Raw genomic sequence first — 19,568 nt, forward strand, 5'->3', positions numbered from 1 at the left:
TATGCCTGCCTAAACGATGCATGTAGGAAAGCGGTCTTTTGGCTCAGTGACATAATAGGGAATTGAGAGAGTTGGGGTTAATGACAGAGGGGAAAGTTCAGGCTAGATTGATTTATCTGGGCTTGATCTGTGACCTGTTTTCCCCAGTTCTGATTGGTTGGCAGTGAGGGCAGGGCCTCTTCCAGGACATGTTGATTAAGCTGTTTTCCTCCCCAGCTTGTATCAGCTCCTTCACAGTCACTGTGTCACTCAGTTCCAGACTTCCACCCGGTTAAACAAATGTATGTGTGTGTGTGTGTGTGTGTGTGTGTCTGTCAGGGAATGAGACTCCATCTAAAACACACACACACAAACACAGACTCACTTTCCCATCTTTGCTGTGACAATGACGTCATTTGGGAGTGGAGTTGTGTCCGTGTCCAGTCATGCAGCTGGGAGGTTGGAGGTCTAAGATCCCCAGGACACCAGGCTTGCTGCACTGTTTAGCACTGTTGCTGGTCCTGCAACTTGCACTTATCACGCAGAGCAGTCAACTAGCAATGCTTGAATTGAAAAAAGAAAAGAAAAATACAATTGGATGGATCTTAGAGTGCAGTTAACATCAAAGAAATGTCTTGGTGACCCTAAATCAGTCATTTTGACCTCAGTGGTAACAGCTGGCTTTTAAGGTTGAGCCGTTTGTCGGTCTTTGCCAGAGCCACCCAGTGAATTTCACCTGGAGGACAGAATCCTCTCTTCAGCGCTTCAGATAAGCCGCTCTATAAATAGACTACAAAAGAGAGGGAAAAACAGAGCGGTGACCTTCAAGACCACGGAGACGCCTCAGACTCAAGCAGCTACCTTCTTTTCTCCAGGACTCGCACATCCACTGCAGTTAACAGAGCTTGGAGTTCACATGGTCGGCCTGTGTTTCTAGATATGATTTTGGTTTTGTTTTCATAATACCCTCAGATCTGAGCCTCCACCCTCATTCTCTCTACAGCCCCAACCTGTTCTCTTTTCGCCCCTTCTCCAAATAGCAAAAAAAAAACACAAATGTAAGAAATGTACAGCATATCTTTTAAAATATATATTTGTTGTTGTTGTGTACCTCTAGTCACAGGAGTCGGGAAGATGAGAGGATCTCCAAGCCCATCCCCATGTCAGCCAAGATGGCCGAGGAGCTCCCTATCCCCAAGCCTCAGGAGCTGTCCGGGGGCCGTGAGGAGAAACTGCTTCCCCCCCTCCCAGGTCAGAGCCTCTCTCGTCGCACCCTCAACCCGCTTGCTTAAACCACTGCGACCACAAGCTCGTCATACAAACTCAGTAGGCAAATACTCAGAATACCCATATCGACAGTATCTACGTAATTCTTGTTCCCTGGTGTTTGTTACAGTAAATACTGCGAGCTCACCCCCATGACCTTGTCAAGGCATTCATGTTCTAGTGAAACGGTGGCATGTAGTGGAATGAAGCACCAAATGGAGCAGCAGTTGCCTGAGCTGTGTTTAATAGCCCAGCCACCAAATAGAGAAATTCAAAGTCCTGCTGAGCTTGGCTGAGATCGCCTGAAGTTAAGTGAAAACAAACAGTGTGAGCTGATTGGCTCTGACGTTCCTCCCCCGCCTACAGCCCCCCGCTGTCTGTCGTTCTGACCTCACTGCTCAAGACACACATCCCCCCCAAACCCCCCTCCTCCACAGAGAGCGTTCTGGAGAGGAGGGTGACCTCTGTGTGTGTAGTAGAGAGTGTTTGCGCCAGTGCAGGCTTGTTTTCAAAAAGGGGATTATGGTTTTGGAGTGCATTCAGATTTGCAATTATGTGTAGCTATACGTTTCAGGACAGGCTCTCGGTGAGTTCTACACGTACCAGGGCGCTGCTGACACGTATCTGACTAGCCTCTGCACAGGACACGCCTCTGTGCGTGTGGCCTTTTAACAGGTCTGCTCTTGCCCATTCCCTCAGAGCCCAAGCCAGTGTATGCCCAGCCCGGCCAGCCTGATGTGGACCTACCTGTCAGCCCCTCTGATGCCCCGGTGCCCAGCGCTGCCCACGACGACAGCATCCTCCGGTACCTCCTCTCCTCAGGCACCTCCTCTCCTCAGGCCTCAGTTTAAACAACCTGCGCTTCCTCTGCAGTCAGCTGATAACGAGATGGGATGTGCCCATGTAGAGATCCTGCTGATAACCTTGCAATGTCCACCAGTACTGATACCAATACTTTCCTTCTTTTTTCTCTCAGTAATTTATAGTAATAGTAAAACTATTTAATTGGGTTATTAAATATGTATGAATCTATTAAAGTACAATTCTCAAACTATATAAAGGAAAAAACGTTGAGTATGTAAATGTCAACCTTTTAAAGCTTCATGCCAGCAATTAAGCTTTGTATAATCATGCATGCATTTAGAAAAAGTAGGATCACAAAAGCATTAACGTCCATGTTACACCAGTGTCAGTGGTATATGTTTTTGAACGAATAAATAGGCAGTTACACATCGTTCATCGCTATTACCTAACCTTTGTCTCGCTGTCCCCTGTGTTCCCAGGCCGAGCATGAAGCTGGTGAAGTTCAAGAAGGGAGAGAGCGTTGGCCTGCGGCTGGCGGGGGGGAACGACGTGGGCATCTTTGTGGCCGGGGTGCTGGAGGACAGCCCCGCAGCCAAGGAGGGTCTGGAGGAGGGGGATCAGATACTCAGGGTGAGGCACGAGAGTCACAGCTGCACGAGAGTCACAGCTGCACGAGAGTCACAGCTGCACGAGAGTCACAGCTGCACGAGAGTCACAGCTGCACGAGAGTCACAGCTGCACGAGAGTCACAGCGAAACGCGAGTCACAGCGAAACGCGAGTCACAGAGATACGCGAGTCACAAAGATACGCGAGTCACAGGCACACAGAGATACACGTCAGCCTTCAGAGTCATCCCCGTCCAAACAACATTACAACTACGGTTAATTTCATTCCTGCTTGCAACCGAGTTTCACCCGGGGAGCACGTCAGGAGAAATTCAATCAGGTTTTCCAATTGAATTCAAGCAAGAGGAGGACCAAGTGTGATGTTGCCTACGCCAGCGAAATGTGCACAAACATTGCAAAACAGCAGCCTAAGCAAAGTGGGCATCAAGGATCAACAAGACGCTACAGAGGGATGATTGTGTGGCGTGTTGTTTTGCTTTACCATGAGTGGTTAACAGTGTATTTACCACCAGCAGTGCTTTTCTGGGAGGTGTTCCCGAGCTCTGCTCCCAGCTTCACTAGCACTCAGCTCTGCTCCCAGCTTCACTAGCACTCAGCTCTGCTCCCAGCTTCACTAGCACTCAGCTCTGCTCCCAGCTTCACTAGCACTCAGCTCTCCCCAGATTCCTGCCTTTCTGTGCTGGTCTCCTAGCAGTGCACAGAAACAGCCTCGGCTTGAACGTTGATAAGTTACCGTAAATGCTTTTCAGACAAAACAGCCTGTGTGCTTCCTGTCCTTTCTCCGTTTGTCCCGGCGGCAATACATCGTCTCCTGTCCTCCTCCCCTGAGTGACGTGTTACTGCCTGAATCCTCGAACTGCCGAACAACTCTGTGTTTTATAGTCACCATGGTGATGCTGAAGTCGGAGGGGGGTTATGTAAACGTAAAGACGTGTTGGCAGTGTCTTGTAATATTTTTTTTAACTTCTGGATACAATTTACTTTAATTCTTTACATGATAGCCATGAAACGTGTGAGAAGCTTTACCTGTATGACGTATTTTTCCAGCATGCATGTCATCTGTACTCTCCACTTAAGGGAAACAATGTCCCGGAACTTTCTCTTGATAAAGAATGTCACTCTAAACCTGCTCATCTCCTTCCTGGTCGTAGGTAAACAACGTGGACTTTGCCAACATCATCCGAGAAGAGGCGGTGCTGTTCCTGCTCGACCTTCCTAAAGGTGAAGAGGTCACCATCCTGGCCCAGAAGAAGAAGGATGGTGAGTTGGAACCAGACAGGCTGCTAGCAGGACGGGGGCCCCTGTCTGTGCGATCCTCTGTAACTGTAATCTAACTGTAATAAAATAATAAATAATAAAATAATCTAACTGTAATAAAATAATAAATTATAAAATAATCTAACTGTAATAAAATAATAAATAATAAAATAAAATACAAAAATAATCATAAAATATAATAATAAAAAATAAAATGTTTAAGTGTAATCTGTAACTGACCCTGGTTGCATTTCTTGTCCAGTGTACCGGCGGATCGTGGAGTCTGACGTGGGCGACTCCTTCTACATCCGCACCCACTTTGAGTACGAGAAGGAGTCACCTTATGGGCTGAGCTTCAACAAGGGCGAGGTGTTCCGTGTGGTGGACACGCTCTACAACGGCAAGCTGGGCTCCTGGCTCGCCATCCGCATCGGCAAGAACCACCAGGAGGTGGAGCGGGGAATCATCCCCAACAAGAACAGGTAACACACTCACGCACACACACACACACGTGCAGCTATGGCAGTTCATCCAGTGTATGTCTACCATAAGAATCAGGAGTCAGATGGCTGAGCGGTGAGGGAAGTTCGATTCCCGGTCATGCCAACTGACGTTGTGTCCTTGGGCAAGGCACTTCACCCTACTTGCCTCGGGGGAATGTCCCTGTACTTACTGTAAGTCGCTCTGGATAAGAGCGTCTGCTAAATGACTAAATGTAAATGAATCCACTGTTGAATAACGTCAGAACAAAATCTCCTCTTGTCCAAAGTCACACTGTCCCTCTCGAATGTATTTAACCAAATTTGTTATGATAATCATTGCTATGTAAGTGCCTCAGTGTTGGCAGTGTTTACTTTCGCTGTGCCAAGTTTACAGCACAGACACATTAAGGTGTGTGCTGAGAGCCTCTCTCTCTCCCTCTCTCTCCCTCCCTCTCTCTCCCCCCCTCCCTCCCTACAGAGCGGAGCAGCTGTCCAGTGTGCAGTACACCCTCCCCAAAACCGCGGGGGGCGACAGGGCTGACTTCTGGAGGTTCCGCGGGCTGCGCAGCTCCAAGAGGAACCTGAGGAAGAGCCGGGAGGACCTGTCAGCCCAGCCCGTCCAGACCAAGTTCCCCGCCTACGAGAGGGTGGTTCTGAGAGAGGGTGAGGCCCGGCCACGTGCCCCCGCTGCTGGCACTTCCTTGAGAAGCATGTTTAGGTTTTTAAGGGAAGGTTAAGTGACGTCTTGCTTGTTTTTGGTCCAGCTGGTTTCCTGAGGCCTGTGGTTATATTTGGGCCGATCGCTGACGTCGCCAGGGAGAAGCTGGCCAGAGAAGAGCCTGATCTGTTTGAGCTTGCAAGTGAGTGGCCCTGCAGCCTTCCAAACAGCTGTGTATGAGAGTATGCATGTGTTATTTTGGTAACATCTCTGTCCATGTTTCCAGAGAGTGAACCCAGAGACGCCGGCACAGACCAGAGGAGCTCTGGAATCATCCGTCTTCACACCATCAAGCAGATCATCGACAGAGTGAGTCGGCCTCGATACTTACACACACACACACACACACATAGTCTTGCACATTTTGAACCTCCTCCTTTCCCCCAGAGATGGAGCTTGTGCCTCGATATTAAACAGTCATTTTCGTTTCTTTTTTTTTCTCCTCCCTACGTCCCTCTTCCTTCCCTTGGTTGGCGGCAGGACAAGCATGCGGTGCTGGACATCACACCCAACGCGGTGGACAGGCTGAACTACGCCCAGTGGTACCCCATCGTGGTGTTCCTCAACCCCGACAACAAGCAGGGGGTGAAGAACATGAGGACCCGACTGTGCCCAGAGTCCAGGAAGAGCGCCAGGAAGCTGTATGAGCGCGCCCTCAAACTTAGGAAGAACAACCACCACCTGTTCACCAGTGAGTGAGAGGGGGAGGGGGGGAGGGATGGAGAGGCAGAGACGAGGGCAGGATGAGGGGCAGGAAGAGGGATGGATGGTGTGACCTGTGACTTGGGCCCTCTGTGATATATGTGGACAGGAAGTGATCCCTCTCTCCCTCCTCCCCTCTCAGCCACCATCAACATGAACAACATGAACGACGGCTGGTACGGAGCCCTGAAGGAGACGACCCAGCAGCAGCAGAACCAGCTGGTCTGGGTGTCCGAGGGCAAGGTGACACATCCTCCTGTTTTCTAGTTTGGGGAGGTATTCTGAAAGGAGGTCCATGTCTCGGTGTCCGACTCTGTTCTGTCCTTCCCGGCCAGGCGGACGGGGCGCCCGAGGACGACCTGGACATCCACGACGACCGCCTGTCCTACCTGTCGGCCCCGGGCAGCGAGTACTCCATGTACAGCACGGACAGCCGCCACACCTCCGACTACGAGGACACGGACACCGAGGGCGGGGCCTACACCGACCAGGAGCTGGACGAGACGCTGAACGACGAGGTGGGCCTGCCCACAGAGCCCGCCATCACCCGCTCCTCCGAGCCTGTGCGTGAGGACCCGCCCGTCATCCAGGACGCCCCCGGTTACCCCGGCTATCAGCACCCCGTGCAGCCGGACCCCGCCAACCGCATTGATCCTGCTGGGTTCAAAATGGCCGCCCCTCAGCAGGTAACGTGTAGAGCCAGTAGTTCACAGGCTGGACGGATCTCACAGTTCCGTTTTCTGCTGAGACCGTTTGAGTTTGTCATATCGAGTTTTTAATGAAAAACAAAATGTGTTTTTCCTCCAGTAATCGATCAATTCTTGTTGTATTACATGTTACGTTCTTAGCAAACCTTTCCTCATCTCTCCAGGGCTTGTGGGGGGGAGGGGGGGGGTGATTGTGCTTAAGGAGAAGGAGGCTGTGAGGAGAGAGCCTGCAGTACATGTGGGTGTGTGTGCTCTTGGCAGCCTGTCTTATAAATGTCTGTTAACGATACTTCACAGCAAGACGAGCCTGAGGCAGCTGTGGTCATGCCCTCGCCCCCTGGGGCCTTGGCAGCGCCCCCTGCTGTTCAGCAGCCTGTACTGCTAGAGGGTATGAGCCCAGAGGAGGCTCCCACTGGAGCGCCAGCTCCTCAGGCCCCGCCCCTTAGCAGCCCCGCCCCCGAGCTAGCCCCGCCCCCACCACCACATGAACCCTTCCCGTCTGGGCCGCCCGGGCCAGAACCAAAGGTACCCGATGCTGCCTCCCCAGCCACACCCGGAGCAGGGGCCCAGGCCCTCGCCCTGCCCTGCTCCGCCCCCGCCCAGCCTGCTCTTGTGTAACTGCCTGTCTTCTCGCACACGCTTCCCACCGGCTCTCTGCATGCCCCGCCCCGCCCCGCCCACGCTGTAAGCCCACTGTGTGCCTCTGGACCCCCCCCCCCCCCCCCCCCCCCCCCAACCTGGGACGGGTCCACACGCACCACAGTGGGCCGGGAGGGCGGGGCCACCAGGGGGACTGGTGCCTCTGGTGTGTGTCTGTGGCCGGGACGAGGACCACCAGAGCCAGCCCTAACTGTCTCCTCTTACCTCCTTCTGCATGGCTCCTAATGGGATTTAGGTTTACTTTCAGCTTGACTTCTGTGTAGTCTGACCTGTAGTAGCACCTGCAGTGGTGCCGTAGTGGTGGATGTCCTGTCTGTGTCCACTGTGCCGGTCGTGGTAGTCGCATTAGACTCAAACAGAATGTATTGGTTGCATGACAGAAGCTAACCTGCAGACAGTAATACTCGCTCTCACTCTCTTGTCTATCAATTCTCCCTATGGAAAAATGGAAGCGTGCATTCTAAGCGCCACAGTCTGTGTACCATTTTAGTTGTGTCATGTAGACTCTCACAACAAGCTTCTTCCATAGGAAGTGCTGTTCCTATTAGATGTGCTGTCTACAGGCTACACATCACACGTTTGAAACGAAGCCTTTCAGAGATGTCAAATTCATAAAAATGTGTCCTGATAATCAGAACCCTGTTCAGCCTGGATTTAGTGGACATTTACATGGATGTGTTTATTCATGGCTGAGAGGCATCTTGTCAAACATGCATTCAGAACAGGTTATGAGTAACCCAACAGATCTGCTTGTTAATATGCACTGTGACTTGTGGGTTTAATTCTTCATGAGTGTTTTCATTAGAAGTGTATTAATATATAGTACTATTAACCTATTTATATGTTTGACTTGGTAAAGTTTGTGTTATCTACGATGTAAGAAAGAAGAAAGTAATTGGCCCCATGTGTTGTTTCTGTTAACCTCAAATTGGAGGATTGAATTAACTGAAAAACGTTTCAAGCGTTTGAGCTTCATCCACTTTAATGCAGAAAAATCTGATAACTGTTGAACTACCCCCCCCCCCACCCCCCCTCCCCCCCCCACCCCCAGATGTACAAGAAAGATCTGTACAGCATGGAGGAGTCTGTGCGTGTGAACCAGGGCCTGAAGCCGTCCCTGAGCTACAGTCACCAGCCCTCGTACCCGGACAAACAGCCATACCGTGACTACGACCACCCGCCTTACGGATACAACGGGGGCGGCGGCTTCGCAGAACCAAAGCCTCTCAACTTCGACTCTCACCTGCACCACTACGACGACCAGTGGCCCCCCTACGACCAGCATACCTCGCCCCAGCCTCCGGGCTACCAGCCGGGCCCCCAGCAGCCCCCCTTGGGCTACAGCCCCCGGCCCCCCTACGAGGACGGCCCCGGGAGGGACTACAGCCCCCCCCAGCCACGCTACGACGACGCCCACCCGGTGGGGTACGACGGCAGGCAGCGGCACGGCAAGGCGGGGCCCGTGCGCTACGACGAGCCCCCACCCCCCGCCGCGGAGTACGACGCCCGCTCGCCCTACGAGCCAGAGAGCCACAGCTTCCCCATCAACTCTCCCCGCTCCCCAGAACCCCCCAAGCAGTATTACAGCGACTCCGCCTCACGGCCCTCCTACAACCCTGGGCCTCCTAACAGGGGCTACAAGCCAGGGATGCACGACCCCGTCATGAACTCTGAACCCCCCCTGCCCCCTCCCAAACCAGAAGCCCTGTCCTCGCCGGGAGAGCCGGGCGTGTCCGCCGGCCCTAAGCCCTTCCCCCCACCCCCGAGGGCGGAGCCTGAAGACGACCCCGCCATGAAGCCCCAGTCGGTCCTTAACAGGGTGAAGATGTTTGAGAACAAGCGCTCCGTGTCTGTGGACCGGGCCAAGGACGCGGGGGACGCCACAATCCTCAGAGTAGGTCCCGCAACACATCTGATTACCTCAAGACATGCATACAGAATATGAAAACACTTACCAATATTAGGATAGGAGATTCAACAAGAGGGGGAGAGGCAGGGGGAGGGGGGGTGTTGAGAGACCTAATTGATCCTTTTCCTCTGTTCCAGCCCGCCGATGCTCCCAAACCTGTGATGGCGCCTGGGCCAGTCCTCAAAGCCAACTCCCTCAGCAATCTGGAGCAGGAGAAGTCTTCTACATACAGGTATGTAATCAACACCAGTGTCCACACACCATGCAGAGCTGGGTGAAGGACGATGCCTCTGGGTCCATCCCTCACTGCCTCAGAGGGCCCCCTGGTGGACAGAGGCCACTTAGCAACTATGCAGCACTGGCTTGAGTACAGGCACAGGAGACTGCAGGATAACCCTCGAGTGTTTTTACTGTGTTGGTGATGTTGTTCCTCGCCATGCCTCTCTCTCACCGCCCTCCTCTCCTCCAGGGGCCCGGAGCCTCAGAAGCCCCAGTCCAAACCGCTGGACGACGCGGGGCGCTCCAACCACTACGACCAGGACGAGGACGAGGAGTACTACAGGAAGCAGCTCTCCTACTTTGACCGCCGGAGTTTTGACAGCAAGGCCATGAGCCAGCCTGGCCCTGGGGTCAACCGCTTCCATGAGCTGGCCAAACCTGCCCAGCTGACCTACCCTTACAATAGGTACGAACGTAGCTAACGCTACACCAAATGTTTTGTATCGGTACCACGAAGGGGCTTAAGCAGAGCCTGGGGTCACTGTCAAATTGGAATATCCCACTAGGGGAGATTTGGTAAAGGAAAAAAAAAACATGAAATCTGTCTGATCTTCGTAATGAAAAAGCTCTTGAGTGAATGTGCAACTGCCCATCCCTCGAGTGTGCGGTTACACTAACACCTGGTGCACGTGCACCTTTGTGTGCGGCAGGGCGGAGTCTGTGGAGAAGGTGAGTCCAGTGGAGAAGAGGTACGAGCCCCTGCCTCAGATCAGCCCCTCCTCCCAGTACGTGCCCCCCGCCATCCCACCCAACACGCTGCCCAAGCTCAGCGCCAACGAAGGTGAGGACACCCACCTCCACCCACCCTCTGCTCCACCCACATCTAAAGAGCATGGATAGGAAGGAGTTTTCAGTGAGACTTGGCTTCTGTCTTTCCAAGTTCAATAGGTCATTTTGTGGACTTGTCAGAGATCTATAAATATAACCTGATGCGCCCAGAAGAGATGTTAGGGAGCTAATAGTACCTTGTAGTATGTTTAAGAGTCATGATAATGGCATGTGTTTACATACCGGGCTAAGAGGTACCCTAGAAGGACATATTCCATGAAATCTATATTTGTACTTGTTTACTTCATGGTATACAAGTCGTTCTGTAACCTGTCCACTTCATTCATTCGACCACCAAACACTAGGCATGGAAGGACCAATGATTCCACGGCCGTTACAAATAAAATATTCTCATCAAACCTTGTTATTGATAGTCTTAGTTTCCCCCTCAGTCATCTGTTCTCTCTTTCTAGGAAAACATTAACAAGCAGTTCAGAGTCGCTCCGATAGCTGGGCGACAGCCTTCATGAGCTGTGACAGTGTGTTTTGGGAATTTAACAAAGTCTTTGTGTGGTCTACTAAAAGCATCTCTGTGTAGTTACACGGTACACCCGAGGCAGTTTGTCAGTTCTCATCTACCTCTCTTGACTGTCACCATCTCTGTGTGTTTCCAGTGAACTCCCTGCCTGATGCCCTCTGCTCCCCCAACCCCAAACTTGAGGGGGCCCTGTGGCCCCCAACCCGGGAGGACCCCCCCCAGGGGAACTACCTCTCCCAGAAGTCCCCCGTCAATGGCACAGACGCGCCCCCCAAAACCCTGGGCGCCCCCACACCCACCAGCTACAACCGCTACATCCCCCGGCCGTACACCAGCTCGGCCCGGCCCTTCGAGCGCAAGTTCGAGAGCCCCAAGTTCAACCACAACCTGCTGCCCAATGACACGCAGGCCAAGACGGAGCTGGTCAGCAAGCCCAGCCTGGTCAACAACAACAGCAGCAGCAGCAGCAAACCTCAGCTGTCCCCGCAGCCCCAGGACCACGACAGTGGCCTGGACACGTTCACTCGCACCGTGGACAACAGGCCCAAGTACCAGCACAACAACGTCAACGCCATCCCCAAGGCCATCCCTGTCAGGTAAGGCTGCCGGAGGTGACCGGGGCTGGATGCGTGGGAACTGGTTCTAGATATGTCTCATGTCCTCTGTGCATTACACTATACCTCTACCCCCTCCCCTCACCACCACCCTCCCCCTTCCTCCACCGTTTTGATGGATTGCTTTTGCCGTTCGCCGCTGTCCCTTAGCCCCAGTGCGCTGGAGGATGACGAGGAGGATGAAGGGCACACGGTTGTGGCCACGGCCCGGGGGATCTTCAACTGTAACGGAGGGGTCCTGAGCTCCATGGAGACAGGCGTCAGCATCATCATTCCCCAGGGGGCCATCCCAGAGAGCGTGGAGCAGGAGATCTACTTCAAGGTGTGCCGGGACAACAGCATCCTGCCTCCCCTCGACAAGGAAAAAGGTCTGTGTCCGCTCTCGTCCTCCGCTGGTTTGAATCGATAACAGCGAGCGCCCTACCAGACAATCTCCTTCCAGACTTTGTACCATCCGATAGCATCTATATACCTCGGATTGCTCTGCAAGTCTATTCAGACACTGTGTAGAGATATGATGGGTGTGTGTGTGTGTGTGTGGGTGTGATTGTTCTCACCGTCCACGTGTGTTGGTCTCCCTGCAGGAGAGACTCTGCTCAGCCCCCTGGTGATGTGTGGTCCTCACGGACTGAAGTTCCTGAAGCCCGTGGAGCTCCGCCTTCCTCACTGTGCGTCTATGACCCCTGATGGTTGGTCTTTTGCTCTAAAATCCTCCGACTCCTCGTCGGGTACGCTGTCCTCTCTCTGTCCTTTTTGGGGTCTTTGGGAAAGGCTGGGTGATTAATGGTCTGATGCAATGAGGGTCACGAGAGATTACGCTTCATACACACTTGAATGCTTTCATCTTCCGTTCTCCATATTTCCATTGCATGCCCTTTTTTTTTTTACGGGATTGTTCGTCAGTTTGTCCTTTTCAAACGTATTGTTTGGTGGAAGTTCACTCAAATTTGTGACTTTTTCCTTCACAATCAGAGAAGGTACACTCACTAAAAACAATTAGTACAATGATACACACTGCATTTGTCAGTGCTGATATTCTAAGGTTCAAAAATTATATATTTCATGAATCATTTTAAATAAGTTGTATTCTTTTTAAGGTCTGGAGGTCACTTTTTACTCCTCATTCCTGCAGGTGACCCGAAGACTTGGCAGAACAAGTCTCTTCCAGGAGATCCTAACTACCTGGTGGGCGCTAACTGTGTGTCTGTGCTAATCGACCACTTCTGAAGAGGGCAACAGCTGGTCTGTTACTGAATGTGAATATCAGGGGATCGCCGTTGCCCCCTCCTCCTGTGACCCCCCCCCTCCCCCCTCCCCTCCCACTTCCTCGGACCAGAGCAGTGGTGGTCTGCGCTGCTTGATGAAGATTGAACTTCTCTCTCACATTGTTTACTGTGCCCCGCCCCCCCCCCCCTCAAAAAAATTATATTATAAAATAAAACATTACAAGGAGTGGGAGGAGTCCACAAGGAGTGGGAGGAGTCCACAAGGAGTGGGAGGAGTCCACAAGGAGTGGGAGGAGTCCACAAGGAGTGGGAGGAGTCCACAAGGAGTGGGAGGAGTCCAGCTGTCCCAGGGCTGTGCTCTTTTTCTTTTTGTTTTTTGGTGCTTTAAGGCAAAAAATACAAATAAAAACAAGTTGTATAAAAAAATGGAACTGTTGTTGGAATGCATGACCCGTGCCACAGACTGAATAATCTCATTTTGACATTTTTAGCCAATTTAAAAACTATAAAAGAAGAAAAAACGGTCTGAGCGGTGCAAGAAAGGAAGAATCTTGAAATTTATTTAATATTGCTATGAGAATTGTACTTATGCACTCACAAACAGAAAAGTTGGTATATGCAAAACTTTTTTGTTTGTGAGGTCTGTGGTCATGTGTTTCTCTCTTGAAGGATCTTTAAAGACTTGTGAGATGCTAAGCCTGTCACAAGGGTAATGAAGGACGTAGGCATCATGAAGATACTGTATAAAAATAATGAAAATAATATACTATATGAAGATGGATGTATTGGAATTGGATGTCCCTTGTTTGTTCCCTATGGGCTCAATGTGTTTAGAACTGATCTTTTGTAGCTGTTTTACCGTAGATAAATGTACTGACTTGATTTACCAACTCCTGCTGTCTAGAGATCTATGCATGTGCTATGACTCAGGTCCAGAATCCTGCTACTACTAAGTTCAACACATAAGTCCCATCTTACACTGCAAGCAGTGATGCCTTATCTGCATATAAACTTTTCAGTAAAACTTAAAAACATCTGATCTTTTAAGTTGTAGAGGTCAATTATGAAAGAAATAAACAGTTGTCTGCATTCTTAACTCATTATATCAATGAACTTGGATTTAGCACACAAGAATAATTGAGGCTGATGAAAAGGTATGCTTTCTGTTACTGCTATGCATATGAAGTCAGAGGAAATACAAAACACTAGAAAATGTTACAATTAATTGTGGCTGTACATATTGCTAGCATATGGCCTTGGTTCTCTGTAAATGAACTTTTGTACATCTTTGTTATTTTGTATAAAAGAGGAAAAATGTTTCTTAAAAAAGACGAAGCATTGGTTATGTTTATATTCTGGTTATACCCCTGAGCCTTGGAACTGATCTAAGCAGTAATAAATTCAACTTTTCTACCACATATACACACTACTTAAAGGCATTTTTAACAGTCAGAAAACTTTTTATTCTTATTTACAAAATAGAAAAGTGCTTGGTTTAAAAGATCTGTACTCCAGAGGGGTCTGCTTTAAAGAGTCGGCCCTCCTTTGTGATACTGGATGCTGTATTGTGTGCCCTGAAATGTATTTTTGTACTAATAGACAATTTATTATGGCACATCAGTACTATTTTCTTTTGATATGATAACACTGCTTTAATCCAACACTAGTTTCTTTTCCTGTTTGGCTGGCATTCTCTTTATTTATTTTTTAATTTTGTTCGATGTTTTTCTTTCCTTTGCAACACATTTCTAAGTATACCACTGTATTAATAAATAAAATAATTTTTAAAGTAAGACATGGTTTCCTGTGATTGTTTTTTGACATTTGGGAGAAATTGCATTACAGAATGGAAGTAAGAACTCTAAAGTTCTGTAATCTCAAACAAGCTGGCCAACAATCAAATATAAAGCACTCGATGTCACAACAAGAGGATCCCCTTGGTCAACTTGTTCTCATAAATGGAAGATGATCTCTCACCTAAAGAAAACCAACTCCAGTCAAAAATGTAAGGGTTAGATTTTGCACTAAAAAGAAATACATTGTCAACTGGATCAAATCCAAGATCCAAACAAACTACATTGCTACTCTATTAATGTATTACATTTACATTTATGCATTTAGCAGACACTTTAATCCAAAGCGACTTCCAAGAGAGAGCTTTACAAAAGAGCATGGGTCACTGATCATAACAACGAGATAGCCCCAAACGTTGCGAGCAGCCAAAACATGAAACATACATGGTGGAAAACCAAATGAGTGCCAAAGGGAAGAACCATAAGAGCATGCAGTTAACTTAAACAAGTTACAATTGAACAACATGAAACTCCCCACAAGAGTGCAAGAGTGTACCTGTAGAAAAAACAATCAACAGTAAAATATTTCACATCGAGTACAAGAATTTGAAACCATTACAACTAACCAACAAGAGCAACAAGTCTCTCAATACGAGTCATTGTGATCCTGGAGGAAACTAACATCAGGTCCAGCCAAGCATTCCTAAGTGCCGTTGTACTCCCGGAACAAGTGCGTCTTGAGCCTTTTCTTGAAGGTGGGGAGACAGTCAGTGTCCCTGATGGAGGTGGGGAGTTGATTCCACCATTGGAATCAACTTTTACTCAACTATTACTCTATTACTACTTCGAAACATAAAATGTCAATTGGCATACTACCATAACACTTTGGACACAGTGTGTAGTTTAGGTATTGGGATTGATGGACAAAGTTAATAATTGTGAAGGCCTATCATTTAGGGTGAATGACCCCTATGGTTCAAAAGTTCAACACATAGAGATACATCAAACAAGGAAGCAGACATCAACCCTCGTACATGCTTCCAGTTGCTGTTGTCAGATACTGTGCTATAAAACATTTAAATAACACTTTTGCCACCCATTCACTGCACAATGCTTAGGTACTTCTTAGTAGCGGTCTAGCAACATGGTCCTGCTGTTAACCAAATGATCAGTCAAGGATTGAGTTTAAATTATTATCTATGCAGGACACAAATGCTAAATAATGTTGATACTTGTATGAGAAAACGCGGATATCTTGTAACTTTAGCTTAAGTATTTGACAAGAATCAAGTTTGTGTTTAAGAATCAAGTTTTAATAATCTTCTGATAAGTACAACATACTGCATACGTAAATGTTAGTTTATCAAGATTATCACATACTATAGTTTAGCTTCCATAGGATATTATACAACTATTGTTTTGCAATCAAAACAAACAAAGAACATGTATTATTAAGCATAACCATCATATACTGTATTTACTTTATGTTACATAATCAAATATATCCCTGAGATTAGTTGGCCATCCTACTTGTCGCCATGATTACAGTTTTATCATTCCCTGTTATGAACATGAAAACAACTAGCTTACATGGATCATTACCCATGTCAACAATTAGGATTTTTTACTTTACTGTTTATCGTACATTTCAATCACATTTTGACTACAACTTGATCTCCCTTGAAGCAATTGAGGAGTATATCTCTTCAGTAAGTGGAACATATGTTTTTTTATCAGAATCAAGAAAGTACAAACGATCTTGGATGGTAGACGGGTTGAACCCGTCCTCTACCAACCTCACTTTCTTCATCTTGAATGTTCCAGTCATCTCCAAAGAGCTCTAGAAAACAAAATGTCCTTTTTAAGCAAGGAGTACAAAGTTTTACTGTACTCACGGTGAAAAAACAGGCACACGTACAGCTGTTTGGAAAAGTGATTAGCAAAAAATACATAAATGTGCACTATATATTCGATTACTATTGTGATATAACACAAAGCAGTATTAATTCCACAACTAAAACCATCAAGTGGATAGGGATTAGCTACCAATTAAAATCACTTGCACATTTGACTTCACCTGTATTCTTATGAACCGTGGTCTTGCGTAGGCTGGGAGGTAGTTAGCGACTGTCTTGAAAGTGCCATCATAGTCGAATTCTTCCCCCTCCTCTAATATTACAGCTGCCATTCCAATCCTCCCTTCATGGCCTTGAGAGACAAAATAACCACAATTAAAAAAGTATTGGACACTGTAACAGACCGTACATATACAAATAGAAAAACTAGAAAAAAGAACACCCCCCCCAAATTAAAAATATGTATTTACCTTCTACATGTACCCCGTATACGTTAGCCTGTGCGATGCATTTAACCATTGTAAGAATATCTGCCACCTCCGTTGTGGCAACATTCTCCCCTTTCCACCTAAAACAGGAACATTCGCAGGAATGACACGTGTCTCACCTTATCCCATTCTATTGGTCAACGTCAAATCAGAGAAAACAATTACACCTGTGAGAGAAACCTACCTGAAGGTGTCCCCAACTCGGTCCTGGAAGTACACAAAGCTGTCACTGTCTATACGAAGCAAGTCCCCGGTGTTGAAGTACAGATCACCTTTCTGCAGGACGTCCCTTAGTCTCTTCTTCTCTGTTTGCTGCTGGTTCCCAGCATAGCCAACAAAGGGAGATCTCTTGGTCACCTTTCCAACCAAAAGCCCTGTCTCACCTGCTCAAAGAAAGCACAAAGTCCTTATTCCATAATAAACTAACATGGGGTCAAAGTTGCGGTGTAGAGAAAAGGAAAATTACATTTGCTTAAACATGGATGTGAAATTGTAACAACAACACAGTTGCCATAACAACAAAAACTAACCAGCAGCATCTGACTAACCTTTGGCTGCCTTAATGCACAGACCCTTAGCATTCCTCACAGGCTCTTCCTTCTCAATGTCAAACTTGATCAAAGTGTAGGGAAACAAATACTGAAAAACACAATTGCATAAAGGTTCCTTTTGTCACAAACAGCCAATTATAGATAGGGAAATCTTTCAGTTAATGCCGTAGTTAAGTAACTACCCACCCTGTGGAGAAAGTTGACCCTTCCCACCACACCTATCTTTGTTGTGTAGTTGATAAAGCCAATATTTCCTTCGGTGGCAGCATACAATTCCCTGACGTGAATATCACCAAATCGATTCAGAAACTCAGACCAAATGTCTAGTCGGACACCATTGCCAATGGCAATCCTTACTTTGTGGTCCTTTTCATTGTCTTTCTGAAAATAGAACAGAAAGGTTGTCGAAACTCACTTTGAGGGTCAAAGCCAATACATTTTGACTGGAACTTTTTAATGTGTGTAACAAAGTTAATAAATATAGCTAATCAATTAACATTTTCTAGGTCATAAGATTTTCCACTACAACAATGACATAGCTTGTGCACATACTTTGAGTACCTTGGCTGAGTACTAGGATTAAAAAATACTTTCATTCAACTCAAGTCGTACACAGGTGTGACTTCTAAGAGTAGACTTGTTAACATTACCTTGGGTGTATTGCAGAGGTAGCGCATGGTTTCACCTATGTATTGCATCACTGTTATATTGTGCTTTCTGCAGTCTTCCCAAAACTGAGAGGCCGAGAATTTTCTTCTCAGTACAACTGTTATGCCTGTGTAAGATACAGAAAATATAATTCTAACTCATTTTGTCTAATGTCTTCTTAGATGCATATTTGATTATCTTAGATTCTCTGCTATGATAATGATACAGTCGTGTATTTGCAGTTTCACAGGAAGATAGTAAGCGGTTCTACCTCTCTCAATGGCACCAGACAGTCCGATGAGGAACCCAGCGCTGTGATAGAGGGGCAGGTTGATGTAGAACACATCCTCTGACGTCACTCCTGATGCAGCTTGGATGAAGGATGCGGCCCAAACCCTCTCGTGAGTGACCAGGGCTGCTTTTGGTAGCCCTTGAATGAAAAGAAGAACGTGCAGTGGTTTAAAGATAATCTGTGAGGGAAACCAAATACGTAGCGCACAGCATGTTACATACCTTTTTTTCGAAGGTATGTACGAAGCGCACAGCATGTTACATACCTGTGGTCCCAGAGGTGTAAATGTATAGAGCGGCGCTTCTAAAGGTGACATTTGACCTCAGGTCGGGTGACAGAGGCTCGTCTGAGGCCTGGGAGATGTTGTCTGAGAGGGCGTGGATGCCCTCTACGCTGCACTCCTCTGAAAGCAGGTACACAGAGATTCCCTGCTGTCTCAACACAGGCAGCACTTCATCCACTGCACCCTTCAGCTCTGCAAAGACAGATGGGCCTTCAGCTCTTGTAACATCGTCCCATTGAGCAATTCAGCACGTGGTGGCCTATTTCACATTCCTGATCTCTTTATTTACTCAGGTGCCAACAGTTCAATACAGAATTGCAAGAAGTTATTGGCTTCGCTTTATATGCCATATTAGTTTAGGCATATGTCTAAAGTAATTTCATATCGTTTCATAACGGTGCAAAACTATTTAGAAGTGGAACTCAAACTGTTATTTACCTGCCGAAGCAATGATCACTTTGGCCCCGCAACATGAGAAACAATGTAAGAGTGACTTTGATCTGATGTTGAAGTTCAGGAGTGCTGCTGCACAGCCCAGTTTGGCCAGGCCCAGCCATGTCCACGCAAAACAAGGCTCATTCCCCAAGAACAGAGCGACGGTGTCCCCCTCTTTTAGACGGGCGTGAGTTTGCAGCGCTCTGGCGACTTTGTTGCTCTGTTTATCCACCTCCGAGTATGAGTGCGCTTTACCCTCAAAATGTATAAAAGTTTTGTTCGGATGTTTCTTCACCGCATCCAAAAAGCAGTCCAAAATACTATAGAACGGTTTCCTCTTGTATTTTGCCAATCTTATTCCAAGTACAATACATTTCATTATATACGAAAAATCTTGGCCAAAGTATGGAAACCATGTTTTCAAGAAAACAGGCAAAATTGCTATGCCGGCTAAAATCGTAAACCAAATGAGCATCTTGGAAAAAATTACTTGTCGCTACGACTTTACAGTTTTAGACTTAATACATTTAACTATCCGAATTGATTACGAAGTTCAACCACCCAGTAAGACCTGGGATAGCGTAGTGGGCGGTGGACATCGCAAGGTCCCTCCTCCCTACCTCCCTCCCGATAATCTCTTGGTTGCCAGAGTGAGTTTCAATCCACATTTACACTATTTTTCTTTC

The 19,568-nt window shown here is 47.7% G+C and overlaps 2 protein-coding genes across 3 annotated transcripts in view; one reads left to right on the forward strand and one right to left on the reverse strand.

Annotated features, from left to right (window-relative positions):
* Window positions 1-14,329, forward strand: part of tjp1b (tight junction protein 1b) — a 55,494-nt gene extending 41,165 nt beyond the window's left edge. For both annotated transcript variants that reach the window (XM_062462640.1, XM_062462641.1), the window contains 20 exons: window positions 1,097-1,230; window positions 1,945-2,050; window positions 2,529-2,679; window positions 3,828-3,936; window positions 4,196-4,415; window positions 4,894-5,078; window positions 5,180-5,275; window positions 5,360-5,442; window positions 5,614-5,824; window positions 5,978-6,078; window positions 6,171-6,521; window positions 6,840-7,067; window positions 8,254-9,096; window positions 9,249-9,343; window positions 9,581-9,796; window positions 10,041-10,171; window positions 10,833-11,292; window positions 11,461-11,678; window positions 11,895-12,038; window positions 12,443-14,329. In XM_062462640.1, the coding sequence (XP_062318624.1) occupies window positions 1,097-1,230; window positions 1,945-2,050; window positions 2,529-2,679; window positions 3,828-3,936; window positions 4,196-4,415; window positions 4,894-5,078; window positions 5,180-5,275; window positions 5,360-5,442; window positions 5,614-5,824; window positions 5,978-6,078; window positions 6,171-6,521; window positions 6,840-7,067; window positions 8,254-9,096; window positions 9,249-9,343; window positions 9,581-9,796; window positions 10,041-10,171; window positions 10,833-11,292; window positions 11,461-11,678; window positions 11,895-12,038; window positions 12,443-12,537 (4,177 nt within the window). In that variant the 3' untranslated portion in view covers window positions 12,538-14,329. The remainder of the gene's footprint in view (window positions 1-1,096; window positions 1,231-1,944; window positions 2,051-2,528; window positions 2,680-3,827; window positions 3,937-4,195; window positions 4,416-4,893; window positions 5,079-5,179; window positions 5,276-5,359; window positions 5,443-5,613; window positions 5,825-5,977; window positions 6,079-6,170; window positions 6,522-6,839; window positions 7,068-8,253; window positions 9,097-9,248; window positions 9,344-9,580; window positions 9,797-10,040; window positions 10,172-10,832; window positions 11,293-11,460; window positions 11,679-11,894; window positions 12,039-12,442) is intronic.
* A 1,431-nt stretch (window positions 14,330-15,760) lies between these two features.
* On the reverse strand, window positions 15,761-19,450 carry zgc:101540 (hsFATP2a_ACSVL_like domain-containing protein). Its single transcript, XM_062462643.1, has 10 exons — window positions 18,886-19,450; window positions 18,430-18,639; window positions 18,144-18,302; window positions 17,875-17,999; window positions 17,411-17,605; window positions 17,222-17,312; window positions 16,858-17,056; window positions 16,656-16,753; window positions 16,407-16,537; window positions 15,761-16,169 (listed from the first exon to the last, which is right to left on the reverse strand). The coding sequence occupies exons 1-10, from the start codon at window positions 19,355-19,357 to the stop codon at window positions 15,993-15,995; spliced, it is 1,857 nt and encodes a 618-aa protein (XP_062318627.1). The 5' UTR covers window positions 19,358-19,450; the 3' UTR covers window positions 15,761-15,992.
* Window positions 19,451-19,568: the final 118 nt, after the last annotated feature.

The sequence above is a fragment of the Osmerus eperlanus genome, chromosome 5, assembly GCF_963692335.1.
Source record: "Osmerus eperlanus chromosome 5, fOsmEpe2.1, whole genome shotgun sequence".
NCBI classification, from domain to species: domain Eukaryota; kingdom Metazoa; phylum Chordata; class Actinopteri; order Osmeriformes; family Osmeridae; genus Osmerus; species Osmerus eperlanus.